Raw genomic sequence first — 20,622 nt, forward strand, 5'->3', positions numbered from 1 at the left:
TGCAGCCCTGCTGCCCAGGGAGCTGTCGTGTGGGCAGAGGTGGCAGCTGAGTGATAAGAAGACATGGAGGGCCAGACTCCGCAGCTACACTGCCCGGCTGGAGCCCCGGCTCTGCCACTGACCTTGGGCTGGTTGCGTGGCCTCCGCACACAGGAAGCGCCAGTGGGCAGACAGCACTTGCGGCCCCCAGACGTGATGCGGCCCCCGCTCACTGCCCCTCGGGCCTGCAATCCCACGATGAACGCGGAGCCTCTGGGATGCCGGCCCTCCTTCCGCAGTCATTTGTCCACAACCCTAAGGCCAGCGTGGTGTCCACCCTGGTCACCCATACTTTCTTCATCAGCCCTTGTTCCAAAGCACCAGCCAGACAAACTATCACAAAGCTAATTCCCATAGGAGTTGGTAGTCTACCGAGATACCCCAGGGATGGTTTTTCCAGTTTCTTTTAAAAATACATTTGCAGTTAGTTACTGCCTCATACTTCACATATACAAGTTGAATGTAGAGGATCATTTGTTTTCCTTATTGGGAGAACATTCCCAATCCCTTTCTCTCTCTCTCTCTCTCTCTTTTGTTTCAACCAACGGAATTTCACACAGGTGACTGGTTGCACAGGTGACGGAAAAGCTGAGAAGCCACGAGTCAAGCCAGAGGTCGACACCAGCAGGAAGCCGCTCCCATTGCTGGGAGGTGGTGGAGCCAGGACTAGGGGCGAGGGTCACCCGGGGGTACAGGATGAGTTGGCAGGGCTGGAAGCCACGCCAGGAAACCCACCAAAGGAGAACGGGGGTGGAGAGAGACACACACTGTAAAAGTCTCTCCTTAATACCCCGGCTCCTGTCTTGGGACCGAACCTGTTCCCTAGACTGAGTCTTGGACAACAATTTCCTCTTTTGAGTTTGTCCTACCGCCTGGCATCTTTAGGCTATTTGGAATTACCAAGGGAAGCTTGGGTCACTAAAGCTTCTGGACATCCAGGCTTCCCCCAAGTGTCCCTGTGGATCCACAGGTATGGGTACCTGAGGGGTGTGCAGGCCGGGCCCATGTGGTGGGCCCAGGACTCACGTGGTCGATGACACCCAGGCCGGGCCCGCATGGGGGGCCCTGGACTCACGTAGTCGATGACGCACTTGCTCTCCTGGTTGTCCCCTCGCATCTTTCTCACTAACAGCTGGATGAAGTCCCCGAAGGTGGTTGCCATGTAGATGTCTTCATTTTCTAACTCCAGGCCATCACACAGCTCCTTCACTTCCTCAACCAGCCTGGAGGGAAGATGGAAAAGCGAGGGCCTGGAGGAGGGCTGGCAGACCTGCCTGGTTCTAGCGACAGAGGTGGTGGCTCATCTCAGCCCCCGAGGCGTGGGTGTCAGTCTAGAGTTAGGGTTAAAAGCCCAGTCCGTGGATTCAGAGGCTCTGGTTTCAAGTTCTGGCTCCAGCACTTATGAATTTGTGACCTTGGGCAGGTGACCAATTGCTCTGAGCCTAGTTTCTTTGCCTGTAAAATTGGACCAATCGTGGCTCCTCTACTATTTCCTGATGAGTAAATGAGACAATCCACGTGGTAATAATTAATAGAAGATTAATAATAATCATTGAAAGACAGTGTGAAAAGAATGAAAAGACAAGCCACAGATCGGGAGAAAATATTTCCAAATCACATACCTGATAAAAAAGACTCGGCATCAGAATACGTAAATAATTCTTAAAATCAATTCTAAGAAAAAAATCCAAGTGAAACTAGGCAAAAGATTGACCAAGGCAGAAACGTGGGTGGCAAATAAGCATATGAAAAGATGCTCCACATCACTCGTCCATAGGAAATGCAAACCAGCCACAAGGAGATTCGGCTCCCTACTTAGCATATCTCAACTTAAGAGCCCGGGACCGTACCAACCACTGGCGAGGATGCGGAGCACCTGAACCCCCGTGCCCTGCTGGTGGGACTGTAACACGGTGCCGTGGAAGCCACTGTGCAAAGCACTTTGGCAGTTCCCTGAACATTAAACATATACTTCCCAACACTTTTAGGTATTTACCCAAGAGAAATAAAAGCCCATGTATAGACACAAAATGGCAGAGCCAGAAGCTCCAAAAATCTGTCTCTCCACCTAAACAACCAGTGAACAGGCAGGACTTGTCTGAATGAAATGCTTTGGAATTCTCGAGTCTCCTCGACACTTGCAGCTTCCAGGGGAGAATGTGGTGACGAGCCGGGGTGTGGCAGTAACTTCCAGCCTTTCCACCCCCAGGGCAGGAGGCTCCTGCGTGGCCTCCTGCAGGCGGGGGTTGGGGGGCAATGAGGACCTCGTCCTCCACACATCTGGGTCGTGGGTTCCAAGTGCTGAGGCTGCTTTTGATTGCTGAGGGGCTGGCCCAAAGGCTGGCCAATCCCATACATGCTTTGCATAGTGTGTATGACCACAGGGATAACAGAAGAGAAACTTCAGTGAGTACACACAATAAGGAATACACAGCATGCAAAGAAAAGTTTGGAAAAGTCACAAATGGATGGCTCCAACCCTCAACAAGCAAGATTTAACAACCTCCCCGGAGTGAGAGAATCAGATTCTCAGAACTGACACAGCATTACACTCAAAATGTCCAGTTTGAGCAAAACATTGCAAAACATAAAAGAAACAGGCCCATTTACACGAAAAAAGAATTTGGAAGAAACCATGCCTAGGGATTATTATCAAAGACATTAAATCAACCATCTTAAATGTGTTCAGTGACTTAAAGGAAACTAGGAAAATGATTATGAAAAAAATGAGAATATCAAGAAAGAAATAGAAATTATAATAATAAACCAAACAAATTCTCAAGCTGACAGATACAATAACTGAAATGAAACACTCACTAGAGGCTTCAGGAGCACATCTGAACAAGCAGAAGAAAAGATCGTGAACCTGAAAGTATCTAGTATGAGGAGTAGAAAGAAAAAAGAATGAGGGCTTCCCTGGTGGCGCAGTGGTTGAGAGTCCGCCTGCCGATGCAGGAGACACGGGTTCGTGCCCCGGTCCGGGAAGATCCCACATGCCGCGGAGCAATTAGGCCCGTGAGCCACAAATACTGAGCCAGCGCTCTAGAGCTCGCAAACCACAATTACTGAGACCGTGAGCCACAACTACTAAAGCCCGAAAGCCTAGAGGCCGTGCTCCACAACAAGAGAAACCACGACAATGAGAAGCCCGCGCACCGCAATGAAGAGCAGCCCCCACTCGCCGCAAGTAGAGAAAGCCCGCGTGCGGCAACAAAGACCCAACACAGCCAAAAATAAATAAATAAATATACTTTTTAAAAGTAAATAAAATAAATAAAAAAATAAAAGAGCCGCACGTTGTTTGATCTTCCTCCCATGAGGGGTGAGTCTCAGTCCCGCCCCTGCCCTTGAATCTGGGTGGGCTTGTGGCCACTGAGACCAGTCAGGGCAGTGGTCCGCACCTGTCTGCTTGCTGGCCTCACGTCTGCAGAGCCGGGAGCCGCCAGCTAGACGTCCAAGTCCCAGCGTGGCCGCTCTGGGGCCAGGATACAGCCTGGGCGGGGGAGGACATGCCCGCCCAGCTGTCCCAGCTCCCGCTGGTCCACTCCTGGTGGGCCCGAGGCCTGCACACGTGAGTCCTTTCTGGATCCCTGACCCACATGGTTTCCTGCCACTCCATTTTAGGGTGACTCCTGACCCAGAGACACCTGGAACACCACCCCCACTCCAGGCCTTACCTGACGACGTCCACCGACGCGGCCCCCGCCTTGAAGAAGTCAGTGGAGTCTTCCACCTCCAGGACGTTGGGGAGAATCCGTTTCCAGGCACCCTGGAGAGCAGGAGTGGTGAGCACATGGCTCCAAGGGCCCGGGCGCGAGCGGCGGGGGTGAGAACAGCCCCGGGTGCCTGCACACTGCCCGGCGCCAGGCTGGCCCGTCCACGCCACTCTCTGATGCTCCCGGGTGCCTCATGGTACTGGGGTGATAGCCTCCCTAGGGAAGCAGGAGCCCAGGCTGCTGTCCACACACCCACCTCACCTTGACCGCAGCTTCGCAGGGGTCCCCACACTGGTCCAGGGGTGGCGGGAGGACGGATGTGCCGGAGCTGCTCCTGAGCCCCGCCCCCCGCCAGCCCCACCTGGAGGGTTGCCCGGGGTGGGTGCCCCCGCCTGACACTGTGTGGGGGTGCTGCCACGTGGAAGGGACAGCAAAGTGGGGGGTGGTTCTGTGAGTGAACGGGGCCACCGAGGGGGCTCGGGAGCCCTGGGTCTCATCCTCACAGAGAGGCTGGCTGGCTCTGTGCCCCTCTGTCCCGGGCCTGTGGAGGGCAGTGGTTCCTGCCCCCGGCCTCGTGGACGAGCGTGGACAGGGCAGTGAGAGCCGAGTGGGCAGCACAGGAGGGCCATCCTTCGGGTCACGACAAGACACAATGGGACGACTGCTCTCTGGGCAGCTCCCAGCCGGGCCTTTCAGGGCAGGCGCCGGGAGGCCCATACTCAGGCCGGGCTCCAGGCTGTGGCCCAACCAGGACCAGCCCCCAGTAACCCCTAGGCTGACCCTGCCTGGCCTCTCTCAGGAGGCTGCCCTGGATTTGCTCCCCACTCCCATCCTCCTGGGGACCATCAGCAGCCGTCCCGAGCCATCCCCGCCCCACACAACTGTCCCTTCTCCCCGGGCCTCCACCCAGGCTCTCACCCTCTGGTGACATGCTTCCTTGAACCCCCAGCTCACACTTAATCCTGGGCATCCTTCAAGGTCAACTGCTAAGTCACCTCTTCCCCCAAACCTTCAGTGACTGCAACGCTCGCTCAGCCTGGGGCCAGCAGTCACTGTCGCTGTGTGGGCGCTGCACGCCGGCCCTCCTGGGGTGTGTGGAACCCGAGCGGCCGCATGGCCTTGTCCAGGCCCCAGCTCGGCCCCTGAGAAGCCGTCAGACGCAGGCAGCCTCCCCTGCCTCGGTCTCTTCATCTGGGCACGGGGCTGGGGGCGGCCCTGGGAGCATCCCTGGAATGGGGCTGGCAGAGCTCGGGGTGCAGGAGCCCATATGCTGCCTCAGAGCCCATGAGGCCTCTGCTGCACATCTGGAAGTCAGTTTAGAGTGACCCGGACACTCTAGAAGCATCTGCTTTTCTTATGACTGTTGGGCTCATGGCCAGTGGTACTGAGGTGCTCACAGGTGCCACTAAGCTGTTACCTCTTCTGCCACCAGCCTCAGCCATCCCGGTACGGCTCCCCCGTCCCCCCTTGCTGGGTCCTGCATCTGCACTGGTCATGAGCACCCAGTGGCCCCGCGGCCACCGCCTGGCCCTCCGCGGCTCCCCAGCTCTCAGGGCCTCGGCATCTGCTGTGCCTGCCGTCTCTCTCCACTCGGGTCTCAGCACAAACCACCTCCCTAGCCAGGGTGGCCTTCCCCGAACTCCCTTCTGCAGCATCCCGGCCTCCAGCCACCTCGTTCCCATCGCCGTTACTGCCCTCTGAGCACATCTCCCGTCAGAATTATTTTATTCCCTTGCCTGGTCTCTTTCCTGTGAGAAGGGCCACACGTGACAGCAGAGTCACCGCTGACCATCACACCCTTCGCGTCTGCACGTGTATCTCAGATAAGCAAACCCACGGCCGAATGACTGAACGGCTGAAAATCCATCCAGCGCCCTCTGAGCAACACAGCTAAACACCCTCCACACCACGCCTTCCAGGGAGAGGGGGGTGGAGCAGAGAGCAGGAGGGCGGTTCTGGGAAGTGGCCAATGCGTGGACTCCAGGTGGGGGGCACACCGGGCCTCCGAGAGGGCACTGGTGTCCACCAGCACATGGGCGGGGTGGCCCGGAGTCCAGGGCGGCCGATTGTGACACCTATGCTGGTGACCACGGGGGGGTCTCCCTCTCGGGAGGCCTTTCCGGAAGGTTCCGGCGCCCATGCCCTACGGCAGGACAACTGGGTCCTTCAGCTATTCTATTTGCCCACTGTTGACAGTGTGTCCCCAGAGGAGTAGGACCCGGCAGCCGAATCCTAGGTCCCAGGGGCACAGGAAGGAGGGGCAAGGGGCATCAGGAAGCCCCGTGACAGGACAGGACCAACACTGTGCCCGGGGCCAGGACACACGTCCTCAGAGGGTGTGCACAGCCCAACCCCAGGGGGTGCGATCTGCGAAACGCACCGGCTGCGCACGACCTGCCCCGCCAGACGGTAGCCCCGCGGGTGTCTCTTACCCGCACAGCCTCCGCAGCGACCAGGTCCTCCTCCGTCAGCTCGAGGCCCAGGCTGTCGGCTCCCCTGAAGAACTGCGAGGCTGGGATCATCTTGCCATCCTCCAGCTGGATGTGCTTCACCAGCAGCTGCAAAAGGAAGGCTGTCAGGACCCGAGGCTGCCCGAGCAGTGGGCACACGCTCGTCTCCACCCTCCCTGGAGGCAGGCCCGGGAGCCCAGATCAGGCGAGGAGGCCGCTGCCGAAGGGACTCGCTTGAGCTCCTTCCCTGCCATCCACGCCACCACGCTCTCAAGCTCGGAAACCTGTAATGGTTGGGTGACCCTATAAAACTGATGCCTACTCGTTAGACTAAAGTAATTCAGAAAACAACTCATCACCCAAGAGCCCAGCTTCCAGAAACTCCCTAGAAACCTGGCACAGGTCATCAGGTGCCCCTCGGGGCAGAGAAGCAGGTGAGCTCACGGCAGAGACCGCGTCTGTCGGGTAACACTAGTCTATGAAAACGACACCTTCTGCACACACCGGACGGAACCAGAGCCAGGTTCCCAGCTGACTGCCCACCCCTGCTGTCTTCCAAAGATGCTCTGGAGCTTTCTGGAGCTAAAGCCTAGCCAGGCCCCAGCTGGAAGTTCCTGAAAGACGCTCAACCAAGGGTCTCCGCGAAGGCTGCTCCTTTACTTTGCTGGCCTCACGGATTCAGGGTGGACTTGGCCCAACCCCCCCGCTTCCTCCACCTGCCCCCAGTGGTCTACGCCTGCGCCCTTCTCACTGGCCGCTGTTGGTGGCTAAGCACGGTCATGGTCATGCAGAGAAGCCCAGGGGCTATGCCTCGCTGCCTCTCACCCTTCCCCGGTGGGGGCGGAAACCCAGGCCTGAGTGCCGTGAGGATGGGGGGGCACAGTCGGCAGAAGCAATTCACAGCGCACAGCCTGCCCGGGGGGCAGAAGGAGGCTGTGCGGCTCCAGAGCCTGTACCTTGGCTGAGTGTTTGCCTCTGCCCTAGCCACTTCCCTCGGTAACTCACAAGCACCAGAACTCTTGTTTCAGATCTGCTTTGGGAACATGATCCGAGACAGATACGGAGCGTCTGAAGGCATCAACCACGAATACCTGAAACACCCAATCACTGCAGACTGCGGGCAGCCTCGGGCCAGCGGGATGGGCACCCAGCGTGAGCTCACGCCAGTCCGAGGAAAGCTGCCCCACACCCACCTGGCCTGTATGTGCCACCGCTACCAAGCGTTCAACATCCACAGTGTTTGCTGAAATTCCCAAAAGTGCTCAAAGACCCCTGCCTGTCCTCCTCCTTCTCTGCCCCTGGTACCTTAAGGCCCAGATTTGCCCACCGCTGCGTGGGTGAGCACTAAGGCAGAGTATCACGGCTGAGCGGTGGGCCTCAGAGCCAGAGAGCTAGGGCTGGACCCCCAGCTCTGCCACAGGCTAGCCTGGGTGAAGATGGGCAGGTGATTTAATCTCTTTGCTTCAGTTTTCTACTCGGTAAAATGGGTATAGTACTGATACACGTCTCATACGGTTGTTAGGAAAACGAAATTAAATCATCCAGCTGTTTTTGAACAGTGCCTGGCACGCAGGCATGCTATAAATATTTAGTTGCATAAATCGTAGCTGTCACTCTGAGCTGCACTCCTCTAAGGTGACTCAGAGCACGTTATGTGCCTGGTGTGGCTTCCTTGTTCAAAGAGAAGGAAACTGAGGCACAGAGGTCCAGTGACCATGCCCTGGGCACCCAGACTCCAGGTCCGGGCTCCCCGGAGAGGGCCTCCCCAACTCTGACACCCACCCAGGGCACCCAGCTTGGGTGGGGGCACCTGGGCAGGAAGAGCCCAGGGCCAGCGTTCCCGGGACAGGGGAGAAGTATGCCGGCCCAGCAGTCAAGGGGCTTCCCTCCTGGAGCCTGGGGTCTCCCTGTGGGGCCCGAGCCCCCGGACAGGCGTGTGTGGCCTTGAGCCTACAGTACGGACAGGGGACCCACAGCAGCAACGTTACCATTCGGTCGTCATTCCCGAAGAGGATGAGTCCCGCTCCGGTGACCACCCCTGGCCGGTGGGCTCCTGGGATGAGCAAAGTTTCTCCCTCGGGCACCAGGCCTTCAGTGCTCAGCGTCGAGCTGAAAAACGTCAGCTTCTGTTGAGGACAGGAAAAGCAGAAGGAGCTGGATGAGAGAGGCCCACAGTGGTGGGCCAGGAGGGGCTGGGGGGGCTGGGAAATCATGGGGTGGGGGTGAGGGTCAGGGCACAAATGGGGGCACAGACGAGACCTGGAGAAGGCACTGAGGCCTCGGAGGGGCCCTACGTCACCGCACACTGGCCCGTGACCTCCGACGCGGGGGGACAGACAGCGGCAGGAGGTCTGCTGCAGCATCGCTGAGTGAGGGTGCTGCCTGGGGACACCACCAAGCCCTGGCTACTGTGCAGAGGGTCTGGTGGCGGCGCAGGCAGCCTGTGAGCAGGGGTTGGGACAGCCAGGGGCTTCGTGGAGGGCAGGGCTGCCCTCGACGGGGCTCAGCCAAAGGGCCCCACCCCCGGGGCAAAGGCAAGTCAGGGCTGGGCCTGGGGTCTCTAAGAGCGGCTCAGATCAAACACAAACGCAGACCAGCCTTCAGAAGTCCCTGAGCAGACAAAACCAGTTCAGTCACAGAAGCAGAGCTTAATTTAGCTGATTTTGCAAGTTGGTCAAGACCAGCTTGGCCTTAGTCACGCCTTGCTTGGGTCTCTGGAAGTTGTAAGCAAAATGTGAACTGTTCCTCAAAATGGATACGAGGTAACCATTAGCCAAATCCCTATCGTTTGAGGAAATTCTTGTTATAACCAGTCACTGCCTCCTCAATTCACAAGCTCATCAACAGACCGCGTGTGGTCTGAGGGCTCCCGGTTCCGGAACTGTCTTTTCTGTGTGTGCACAATAAACTAACTGAGCAGTACTTCGCCGATTCATCGGTTTTACTTCTGCTATTTCGGAACTTTTGACAGCCCGGGTCTGAGAGTCGAACCGCCAGCACAGCTCGACCCCAGAGCTGCCGCTGGGCCTGGCGGCCTTGCTCTGCGCCAGACCCTCTCCTTCAGCCGCGGGTCCTGAGGGAGAGGCCGAGGGGCCCGGGGGCACCTGGCTGGGGTTGGGGGTCTGGGCAGTGGCTATGTACTGTTTAGTTCAGCCACATTCTGATAGCTGTGCAGCCGGGGGACACACACGGAGCACAGCCCGTCCCGGCCACGCAGGGACACACCTGCCCACAGGCCTCCGTCCAGGCGCCCGGCTCCTTGTCGTTCCCGCGGATCCAGTTATGAATGACCTCTGCTGGCTGCTCCCAGTTGATCTGCGGGGCAGGACGTGTGTGCTCAGTGGTCTCTCCCCTCTCCCTGACCATCTGGGCAACACCTCTGGCCTCCCCTCCTGCCCTGATGACCCTGACACTGCGTGGAGCCCTGGGCACGGGCTGGGAAGTCTGGCTTCCTCTCGACTCCAGTCCGAGGCCCAGAGCTGGGCTGGGCCTCACCCTGGCAACCCAGATCTGGGTGCGCGTGGACCCTCAGTCTTCCACGGGATGGGAACTCCAGGATGGCTTGGGGGAGACAATGTTCTGTGGTCAAGGTGGCCAAGGCCCTACACAAAGGGCAGGCCTGTCCCATCCCGTCCCTCCCCACCTGGCGGCCTCTCCTCACTCACAGGGCTCACACAGATCCCGACAGAGCACCCCGCGAGCCCTGAGCACAGCTACAGCCCATGGGCCCACCTAGGCTCCCGACCTGTGACAGCCCCAAGGAACTGAATTCCCTCTGGTGTCTCATGTCAGACATGGGAAGCCAGCACCACAGCTGGTTTTTACACCCTCCCCGCTCACCAGCTCTTCTCCCTGAGGGCCCCGCCTACCTCTTCCTAAGGAAGAACCGGGAAGAACCCAAACAGACCCTGTTCCCTGCCTGTCCAGGTGCCACTCGAGCCTAGCTCCTGCTTCCTGCACTGGGGCTGCTCTTTCTTCTGGCCTTAAACAGGTACGTCCTGGCTGCCCATTTTCCAAAGCCCAGGCACAGGCAGCCTTTGGGTGGGCAGGGCCCTGGCACTCACCTGGGCTGTTTCCTTCTTCTGAATCCCCTCGTAGGTGGCGCCTTCCTCAGGCTGAGGGAACCTGGGGGCTCTGCCCTCAGCGATCAGCTTCACGGCCTGAACCTGGGGATACACGGGTTGGTTGGGTGTCCCCAACATCAGGGCCCCCCAACTCCCAGACCCTGGGTTCACACTGAGTCTGGACCAGGCCACTCACTGAACAGACCCACCTGGCACCACGTGGGCACGTGACGGGCACCCACAGAATGGGTGCTGTAGGGACAGGTAAAATTAGCTCGAATCTACTTCCAGTCTGAGCAATGAGCGCAAGACCCCGCCCTCTCTCCCACACAAGGCCCTAGAAGATCATGTAAGCTAAAGCCCTCTACGGTGTAACACACACCAACGTCCACGTTTTTGTCTAAAACCTTCTGTGTCTCTTAGGGAGAATGGCTCCTGGACTGCGTGATGGGTTTGGAGGTCCCTAATAAGTTAAGCAGGAAGCAGTTTCTCTGCTCCAGGAAAGAGGAAGGTTGTGGAGAAGAAGTCAGGGAGGTCGGGGAGGAGAGCCAAGGCGCTGGGCCCGGAGGGAGGGAAGGTGGTGGTGGGAGCCCCCGGAGACCCGAGGCTGAGAAGCCGGGAGAACTCAGAAGCGCCTAAGGCAGGACTGCCCAGGGGGAACTTCCGTGGTAATGGATGTGTTCCACGTCAGCCCCGGGTGGTTTCTGGGGACCTGAAATGTAGCCAGCGAGCCTGATGACCTTGATATTTAGCTACAAGTCATTTAAATTAATTTAATAACCACCCGTGACTAGCAGCTGCCCACTGGACGCCGCCCTGAAGGACACTCTTGGTTGTTTTCTGTAGGATGAACAAGATGACCCTTTCCTGCCTCTCACATCAAACCTCCAGCAGGTCTCCCTGCTCACTCCTGTGAACAGATGGATACAAGGCCGCATAATGGGGCCCAGGGCTGGGGGCGCAGCCACTGCTGTGCTATGGAGATGTCCCCATCTGACTCCCGTCCTGGCCGGCCTCCCCCCGCTGGACACACCACCTCTACGGGGCCTGCACAACCAGCTCTGACATCAGCCTTTTGGGTCGGCCCTCCTCCTCCTGCGGGAATTCAGTGCAGTCACCACACCTGGGCCAGCCTTGGCCAGAAGCCCCCAAGACCGGAACATGTGACAGAGGCTGCCAATCAGAGCACTCCCCCATGCCGGCCAGTGATTGGCTTGGGGTTATCCCATGACCTAAATCGGCCAATCAGAGTCTCCTCTGATTTTTTATTCATAAATTCTAGGGGAAAGAGGGTTTCTCTTCCCCTAGAATCCAGAGGTGTAAAACTTGAGCCACCAGTGACTACTTTTCCTCCCATTTAAGGGCAACCTGAGGATGAAGCTAATCAAACGGAGGAAAGTAGAATCAGGGTGAAGAAATAGAAAGACAGAATCCTGTGACAGGCCTTAAGCCTCTGGATTCAGCCAGGCTTGATGGCATCCTGGCCTGGAGTCTTCTATCTTAAACGAGCCAAAAATGTCCCTTTTTGGCTAAAGCTTGTTGAGTTGTTCTGACAGTTGTAAGCAAGAGTCCCGCCTACACAATATTATATGTCCTAATCCTGCCTCTGAAACCCTGAAATGAGCGTTCTCCCCCTCCAGAATCCTGGCCAGCTCAGGGCAGCAGGCTGGAGCTGGGCGGGGCAGGGTGGGGTGGGGTGGGGGTGCCAGCAGGGGAGGCCCTGGGGGCAGCCTTACCATCCCTTTAACGCCTTCGGGGAAGAGGAAGCGGCTGTACAGCGTGCTCACAGTGTCGTCCGGGAGTATCTCACACTCCTTCTGGAGCAGAAGGTCCCCGGTGTCCAGACCATCATCTGCCCAGAAGATGGTAAACCCCCCCTTCTTGTCTCCATGGATGAGGGTCCTAGGGAGCAGAGAAGTGGAACCTGGGTCCGGACGGAAGGACCACGGAGAAGGAGGCCCTGGGGGCTGCCCCTGTGACCGACGCCGCCCTGCAGCGCACACCCCCATCTCCCCAGGGGAGGACTGAAGAAGGAAAATGGTGTTTACTGATGCCCACTGTGTGCCAGGTATTGTGGTGCTAAAAGCCTTAATGCCTCGTGTAACTTTATACTGCCCACTGGTGTTAACAGCATCGTATGCCCCTTTTACAGATAAGGAGACTGAGGCCCAGAGAAGGGAGGAGACGTGACTGGAGGTCAGGGAGCCTGAATCCTAACCCGCTCTCTTTTCCAGCTCAGACGTCTCCCCTTCCTGACTGCTCCTCTGAACGGCTCCACCCTCCACATACATACATCACCTCTCGTCTCAGACTATCTTGTTCAGGTCATTCTTTCCTCCATCTCTCTTTCCAAGTGGGGGGCTGCTGAGAGCACCAGTAGCCGGTGGGGGTCAGAGCAGGCCTCAGGGAGCCCCTCGGCCCACCCTGCCCCGGCAACCCTGCTGCCAGACGGGAACGCTTTGCGGTTCACTGTGGGAATGCAGGGCACACGGCGCTGCCTGACCCCAGTTCTTGCTCAGGGATCGCGCTGCGATCCACTGCGTGGACGCGTCTGGCAGGCACCGCGTGACGCCTGCTCCTCAGCCGCAGGGAAGAGCTCCGGGCTGAGGGACGGGGATGATTCAGGCAGCTGGGATGTCTGGGCCCTGTCTCACCAGTTGATGGCCGAGGCCCCCCGGTGCCGGGGGAGCAGACTCGGGTGGTAGATGATGGAGCCGTGGCGGGGGGCGCTGATGATCTCCATGGGGATGAACTGGCTGCAGAAGGGTAGCACGTTGAGCTCGGCTCCCAGGGCCTGGTACGTCGCCACCACGTTGGGCAGAGCCTGTCCCCTTGCCCGCCAGCGGGGGAACTTGAACACTGGCACTCCATCCTTGTCGGCCTCCAGGCCTGCGGGGCGGCGGATGAGAAACTGCTCCCCACTGCTGCACCCACTGCGACTCGGCACCTCTGCCTGCCCCGCAGGGTGGCTCCCGCACCTCCTCCCCAAGCCTGTCCCCCCAACCTCCCCCGCTGCCCAGCCGGGCTGCTCTGGGCAGCCCAGAGGGGACGGCGCCGGCCCACGCCCAGGTCTCAGGAGCTGCTGTGCCAGGACTGACCTCTGCTGACCGCCTCCCTCTCCCAGACGCCTGCCTGACCCCTGGCCTCTTTAGCTGCCCGGAGCAGGGTGCCCTCCCCGCGGGTCTGACGTGAAGTCTGCAAGTCCCCAAGTTCTAGAATGCAGCTTCCTGCCTGCCCCTGCAGTCACTAGCCGCTTCCTCCGAGCTCCCCTCTGCCTGCCCCTCAGCCCCTGTCCAGCACTTCCCAGCCCTCAGTTCTCTGGTACACACCTGGCTGATGTGTGGCCCTGGCTGACCTGACCCACTATCGGTTCCTCTGCCTCTGGGCCCTGGGTTCAGGGACGCGGGTCAACATGAGCAGACCAGACCATGCTTGCAAAAGTTGTCCCCACTGTGACCAGGACATGTGCTGGACATCTGAGGTCAGGTCAAGAAGCAGCCCCAGCCAGGCTCAGAGCTGCTGTCAGGGGTCCCTGAGTGGCTACGGGCAGGACTCAGGCTGTGCTACGGGTTGTGGTGGGCTCAGATCTGGAGCCGAGGCCTGGCTGGCATGGGGGCAGCCTGCACTCTCCATCTGGGGAGACCGTCTATTCCTAATGCACCAAGCCCTGGGGCCTGGCAGCCCCGCGAGGCCCCTTTCCTCGTCCGTCCGGACCCACATTCTGAATCCATCAGGCCTGAGAAGGACCCAGGAGGGGCCTGAAGGTCTGTTCGTCAAGCTGAGGGCCCTGCTTCCTGTTGCACTGCTGAGATGCCCTCGGGAACTTGTTAGAAATGTGACTCCCAGGCCCCTCCCATCCCTCTGAGCAGAGACTCCGGCGGGCCGGGGGCAGTGTCGGGGCCTCAGCGCTCTGCTCACCAGGTGCCCCCCGAGACGCGGTGCAGGGCATGCTCACGTCTCAGAACGCTGGCCGTGGTGGCTCCCGCCTGGGGGCCTTTTCAGAGCATGGGTGCTGCGGTCGGGGGGGAGCCCAGAGTGGTCAGACTGAAGGGTCCTGGGAGCAGGCCAGGCTTCTCCACGGCCCTTCTCCAGGACACAAGCCCCACCCCGCAGTCCACTTGGTTCCAGAAAAGCCCAGCGGCCCACTGGCACCTGAGCAGGACCCGGGGTGGACCATGAGTGGCCGCTTCTGTCCGGGGAAGCCCACAACCCCACACAAGACCCCGCAGACTCTGCTCCCACCACTGCCCGGGGGCACCCCCTCTCCGTGCTCCTGGGCCACGCACTCACCCAGGGGGTCCGCCTTCCCATCCCTGTCCGGCACAGTGAACACGCCCATGATCTCGTGACCCTCCTCCCTCAGGCGGCGGTAAACTTCCTGGCCGAAGAGGCTCTGTCCGATCACTGCGATCTTCATGGCAGCGGGGCCGGGGCGGGAGTGCCTGGGAAAGGAATACGACCTCGGCGTCAGACAGCACTTGTGGGCCAAGGGGGCAGCCCACCCGCCCCCGCCCCAAGCCCTCAGCCCCGCTCTGGGCTCCCTGGGCCGCCGGCCACTGCGGGGAGGCGGCCGCATGCGGAATGAAGGAAGAGGTTCTGAACGGTGGGCCTGTAGATGCCACAGCGTGTCGCAGGCGAGCGCAGCCTCGGGGACTCCTCCCGGGAACCTCCAACACCACACGGGGCGCTGCGTGTGGTGTCTTCCCAGGCGTATCTGAGCATGTTTCTGTAACTAACCAGTCCTGTGACCTCGGTCAAGTCACAGCGGCTTCAGTTTCCTCACTTGTTGATGAGAAAGATGCTCCTCAAATGCTTCCAGCCTGCAGGCCAGGCTCTCCCTGGGCAGGAAGCAGCAATGGGCCTGGACTTCGGCTGCATAGAGACAGATGCCCAGTGGACGGGCAGAGGACAGAAGGTGGGGTGGGCGGTGCGACAGGTGCCACCGGGCTGCGTGAGAAGACGCGCGGCTGGACCAAAGTTTGCTCGTTCATTCACCATGCTCGTATCCGTAAAACCTATTATCTAGTTGATAGGTTTCTTTAAATTATCTATCTACAAAAATATACATTTTATTGAAGTATTACATGCTTCGGACATACAGAAAAGTGTACACACCGTAAGTATGTAGCTCAATGAATTTTCACAAACTGAACACACCAGTATAATCGGTGCTCAGATGAAGAAACACTCCAGAAGCCCATTTAGATAACAGAGAGGTAGGACATGGGTGCACCCCATTTACACACATGGAATCACACTGCGTGATGCTCTGTGGGTCGTTTCCCCTCAGCACTGTCCATGTCGCTGTGCTGTGTCCATTCTCATTGCTCCACAGTTTCCCTGTGAGTGTAAATAAATACGCTCATGTATCCATCCTACTGCGGGTGGACATTCCAGTAGTTTCCAGCTTGAAGCTATTACCAAGACGGATGTGATACAGATTCTGGCACATGGTTCTTACTGAATACAAGAACACACTTCCGTTGGGTGTGTACCTGGGAGTGGAATTCCTGGGTCCCAGGTGTGAAAATGTTCAGGCTTACCAGCCTCTGCCAGTTTTCCAAAGTGGTTTTGCCAATTTCCATGGGCTTTGCATTGCAGCCTCCTCTCTGTTCATTTTACTATCCTGCTGACAGGGACTGGAGCTATCCTGCTGGGGTTTCATTGGCAATTCCCTGATGGCTGATGAAGGTGAGCACCTTTTCCTACGTTTATCAGCCACTTGGATTTCTGTCTGTCTGTTTTTTCCACTGGGTGATCTTTTCCTTACTGATTTTGTAGGAGGTTTTTGTTTGCTTCGTATTGTTCCATTTTATTTTTAAATAATCTAGACTATGAGTCCTTTGTCAGATATATTTATGAAAAACATCTTCTCCAGTTCTGTGGCTGGACTCTTTACTCTGTGGTGCCTTTTTTTTTTTTTTTTTTGCGGTATGCGGGCCTCTCACTGTTGTGGCCTCCCCCGTTGCGGAGCACAGGCTCCGGACGCGCAGGCTCCGGACGCGCAGGCTCAGCGGCCATGGCTCACGGGCCCAGCCGCTCCGCGGCATATGGGATCCTCCCAGACCGGGGCACGAACCCGTATCCCCTGCATCGGCAGGCGGACTCTCAGCCACTTGCGCCACCAGGGAGGCCCTGTGGTGCCTTTTGATGAACACAATTTCTTAAACTCAGTATAGTACACTGCATCAAAATCTCCCTTTATGCTTAGTGGGCTTTCTATTCTGTTTAAGAAATCTTTGCTTCCTCCAAGTTCCTAGAGATGTTCTCTTCGCCTTCTAAAATCTTTATTGTTTGACAGAGGCGCAAAGGCAACACAACGGAGCAGACGGTCTTTTCAACAAATGATGCTGGAACAACTGGATGTCCAGATGCAAAAGATGAATCTAGACACAAATCTTACACACTTCACAAAAGTTAACTCAGAATGCACCACAAACGTAAATGTAAGATGCAAAAGCATAAAACTCCTAGAAGATAGCACAGGAGAAAACCTAGATGACTTTGAGTATCCAGTGACTTTTTAGATACAACACCAAAGGCACGATTCAAGAAAGAAAAAAATAAGCTGGACATCATCAAGATTAAAAAGTCTGCAAAAGACACTGTCAAATGAATGAGGATGGTGGTCCTGTGTGTGTGTGTGGTATGTGTGTGATATGTGTGTGAGGGTGGTGTGTATGTGTATGTGGTGTGTGTGTGTGGCGTGTGTATGGTGTGTATGGTACGTGTGTGTGGTGTGTATGGTGTGTGTGTGGTATGTGTATGTGGTGTGTGTGTGGTGTGTGTGATATGTGTGTGAGGGTGGTGTGTATGTGGTATGTGTGGGGTGTGTGTGTGTGGCATGTGTATGGTGTATGGTACATGTATGTGGTATGTCTGCGTGTGTGGTGTGTATGCTATGTGTGTGGTGTGTATGGTGTCTGTGTGGTACGTATGTATGTGCATGTGTATACTGGCAGAGAAAAAGCCTGGAAGGACTCACACAGAAATATCAAAAGTCACTAGGTAGGGTTTTGGGGTTTGGAAGTCTTTTGATGATGGTAATTCTCTTTTTCTTTCCAGAATGTTTTATTTTTATTTTTATTTTTTTATTGAGCGTATATGACTTGTGGAAAAATAAAGGGGACAAAGAAGATCCCTTTGGAAGCAGCGAGGCAGGGTCAGGGAAGCCACCTGTGGAGCTGGCGGGACAGGAGCCCTGGGCAGCCTACCTTGGGCTTTGGCACCAGTTAAGTCAGATGGGGGAGGCGCAGAGCCCACGAGGGCCTCCCGCCAGGTTGGCGCCCTCAGTGCCCTCCTCCCGGGGACGCTGTGGGGCTGAGGTGGCACCAGGGGGACCGTCGGGCTCCCGAGGCCCCCCGCCCCAGCCCAGCGGCCAGACCTTGCCCGGGGGTGGGGGTGGCCCCCGGCTCCGAGCACACTGAATTCTGTCTCCGGTACCTGAGGGAGATTCCGCCTCCCCTAGGCAGGTGGCAGGTGAGGGGCCTGGACAGATGCGCCAAGGGCCCGGGCTCTGAGTACACGTAGCTAGTGCAACCCCCAAACCAGGTCGTGGGGCGGGGCTGGGGTTCTGGGGTCCCAGCTCCCCCTCCCCGCCCCCTCCCCCGGCGCAAGAAGGACGGGCGGCACGGGCGGGGGCGGGGGCAGGGCTGGAGCTCTCCAATCACAAGAGGTCCTCGTTCCCGGCCCCCAAATCTGGCCAATCAGGGGGACCATTCCCCATCCCGAAAATGGGGTGAGGGTCTTGGTCGGGGGGCAGGTGGCGCAGCGGGGCAGGACCATCTAGTCACCTTCGGTTCGTCTCTTTCCCTCTCCGGCCTCCGTTTCCTTTTCTGCAAGCGGGGCTGATCACGCCCCCCCAGGCCGCCCCCCCACCCACGCCACCGCCGCGCGATCCTCCACAGGCCATGCCCCGCACCGCGGTCCTGTAGCCAGAGGACCCCCCCGCCAGGCTGGAGCCTCGGCTGCCCCCAGGGGAACCCTGACTCGCGTCCCCGCGGCCAGGCTCGCGCGCCCCCAGGCGCCTCCGCCCAGAGTCCCCAGAGCCCCCGGAGCCGCGAGCGGGGGCGGCCTCCCTCCCTGGGGCGCCGGGGAGCGGGACTCACCACGTACGGGAGGAGCGCAGGCGTCGCTGGCCAGAACGGACCTCTGAGTCCGGGTCCGGGCAGCAGACAGCGTTGGCGCTGGCGCGGCCTGGGCGGTGGGGAGGTGGGGCCGGCCCCTGCCAGTCCCGGAGCCCCGGCCAAGGCCAGAGCCCGGGAGGGGAGGGGCCGGGGCGGGCGGAAAGTCCCGCCGGGTGGGGTGGGGAGCGCGCTCCCGGGCTGCGACCCCTCCCGGCTTCACAGGGCTTTGCAAAGGCCCCGTAGTTGTGAGCACCCGCAAGCTGACGGGATACGGGGAAAGTGGCCGGGCAGGTAACTTTACTCACTGGCTCAGGAACTCTCTACGTGCTGTCAAGGTCTTGCTCCGGAAACCCACGCGTACTTCAGGAGGCTCCTACTTCAACGTCACATCTTAAGGGAAGCTTTCCCTAACCACACCCCCGCTAGGAAAGGCCCCCTCGTCACATGACCACAGAAGGGCTTCAGTGCTCCTTCAGGCATCCTCTCAGCCGCAGGTTTATCACTGCTTTCACTGATTATCTGACTGGCTCCCCCACTGGAACATGAGGTCAAAGACGGTCTCAGTCTCAGGAATTCCCCAGCACCTGGTGTAGTGCGTCGTGTTTAGTAGGTGCTCAATAAAACGTGTGGAATAAACGGCTGAATGTGAGGAGCCTGGGGTGGGAGAGTTGTGTGAGAACGTTGAAGCTGGAATAGAGAACGAAGAGTGACAGGTGACACTGGAAGAATGGCTGGGAGATCGGACACCCCAGAAAGGTGTTAGGAAATCAGAGAAGAACCCATAGTCTTAGGGGGTGTACAGAGAGGAGAGGCGTTGAAGCAGCCAGTCTGGCAGCTCTGCCACCTGCTGTAACACGAAAAGCAGAAGATGTGCCGGGGGACCTGGGCTGTCCAGAGGGCAATTCCAGGCAGAATGTTGACGGTGCCCCCGACTTCTTCTTGCTGCTCATACGAAAATGTGAGAGAAGACAGATAAGTCACAGGAAGACTGTTAAATAACAAGGAACCAGAACTTGCTGGTTTTCAAATTTCCTAGCTTCTCTGCATGTCAAGTGATGCTAAAATTAACACACAACTCGCAGGTGAAGGGAGACATGAGGCATGGCCATGGCAGGAAAAGAGGCTCTAAAGATGAAGCCCAGTGTATGCTATAAGATCCTTTGTTAAGTTCTCAAGAAGGTCCAAAGTGGTACCTCAGAGTATTCGGTTCAACAGTAGGACTTCCGGGAAGCTTAAAAGTTGTCATTCAGGGCGTCCCTGGTGGCGCAGCGGTTAAGAATCTGCCTGCCAGTGCAGGGGACACAGGTTCAAGCCCTGGTCTGGGAAGATCCCACATGCCGCGGAGCAGCTAAACCCGTGCGACACAACTACTGAGCCTGCGCTCTAGAGCCCACGAGCCACAACTACTGGGCCTGTGCACCACAACTACTGAAGCCCGAGTGCCTAGAACCTGTGCTCTGCAACAAGAGAAGCCACTGCAACAAGAAGCCCATGCACCTCAACGAAGAGTAGCCCCCACTCGACACAACTAGGGAAAGCCCGCATGCGGCAACAAAGACCCAACACAGACAAAAAATAAATCAATTAAATAAATTTAAAAAAAGAAAAAGTTGTCATTCAGCAGAAGCCCAAGGTAGAGAAGGGTGTATCTCAAAGAGGTCAAGTGGGTTTGCCAGCTGATCAAAGGACTGAACCTCAATAAGATTCACAGAAGACACACTTGGTTTTTAAAAGAATTATATTGGCAAAAGCTTGGACTGAAAGTACCAGAGACAGTGCAAAATGAAGAGACTTCTGGATCTCCCCTCCCCCACCCCCAAATTCTTCTGGCAGGAAGCAGCCTGAGAAACCACACAGGTGCACACATAGGGTACCTTTTATGGAAATGAAAGGATGGCTTGCAGAGCACAATGAAGAGTCCAAAGGTGGACCCAAGAGCACGAGGACACACTTTCAGGCTGGAATCAGACCGAGCCCTAATGAAGGAGCTTCCAGTCTCTGCCCAGGTGATTTCAGGGCTGTATGGATGAGGGACACCTGTGCGCCTCCCAGCCCTGTCCCCTGTCCCCTTCGAGTGCCTACGGTGGTCACGCTGTGCCTGTCCCACTGTTGTGTGCTGGGTGTGGGCAGGGGTTGGGAGTGCAGACCACTGGTCCTTGAATTCACAGGTGCTCAGATTGAGAGCCACTGTACCCCAGGAGCCTCCTGCACATCAGAACCTGGTTTA

At 57.7% G+C, this 20,622-nt stretch overlaps 1 protein-coding gene across 2 annotated transcripts in view; it reads right to left on the minus strand.

Moving 5' to 3' along the window:
• ALDH1L1 (aldehyde dehydrogenase 1 family member L1) overlaps window positions 1-14,689 on the minus strand; it is a 38,179-nt gene extending 23,490 nt beyond the window's left edge. The window contains exons 1-9 of one of the 2 annotated variants that reach the window (XM_060109318.1): window positions 14,560-14,689; window positions 12,924-13,158; window positions 12,006-12,171; window positions 10,270-10,371; window positions 9,431-9,520; window positions 8,194-8,331; window positions 6,188-6,313; window positions 3,717-3,808; window positions 1,115-1,262 (exon numbers count right to left, since the gene is read on the minus strand). In XM_060109318.1, the coding sequence (XP_059965301.1) occupies window positions 1,115-1,262; window positions 3,717-3,808; window positions 6,188-6,313; window positions 8,194-8,331; window positions 9,431-9,520; window positions 10,270-10,371; window positions 12,006-12,171; window positions 12,924-13,158; window positions 14,560-14,686 (1,224 nt within the window). In that variant the 5' untranslated portion in view covers window positions 14,687-14,689. The remainder of the gene's footprint in view (window positions 1-1,114; window positions 1,263-3,716; window positions 3,809-6,187; window positions 6,314-8,193; window positions 8,332-9,430; window positions 9,521-10,269; window positions 10,372-12,005; window positions 12,172-12,923; window positions 13,159-14,559) is intronic. The other variant, XM_060109317.1, reaches the window with a different exon arrangement.
• Window positions 14,690-20,622: the final 5,933 nt, after the last annotated feature.

The sequence above is a fragment of the Mesoplodon densirostris genome, chromosome 10, assembly GCF_025265405.1.
Source record: "Mesoplodon densirostris isolate mMesDen1 chromosome 10, mMesDen1 primary haplotype, whole genome shotgun sequence".
Classification (NCBI taxonomy): domain Eukaryota; kingdom Metazoa; phylum Chordata; class Mammalia; order Artiodactyla; family Ziphiidae; genus Mesoplodon; species Mesoplodon densirostris.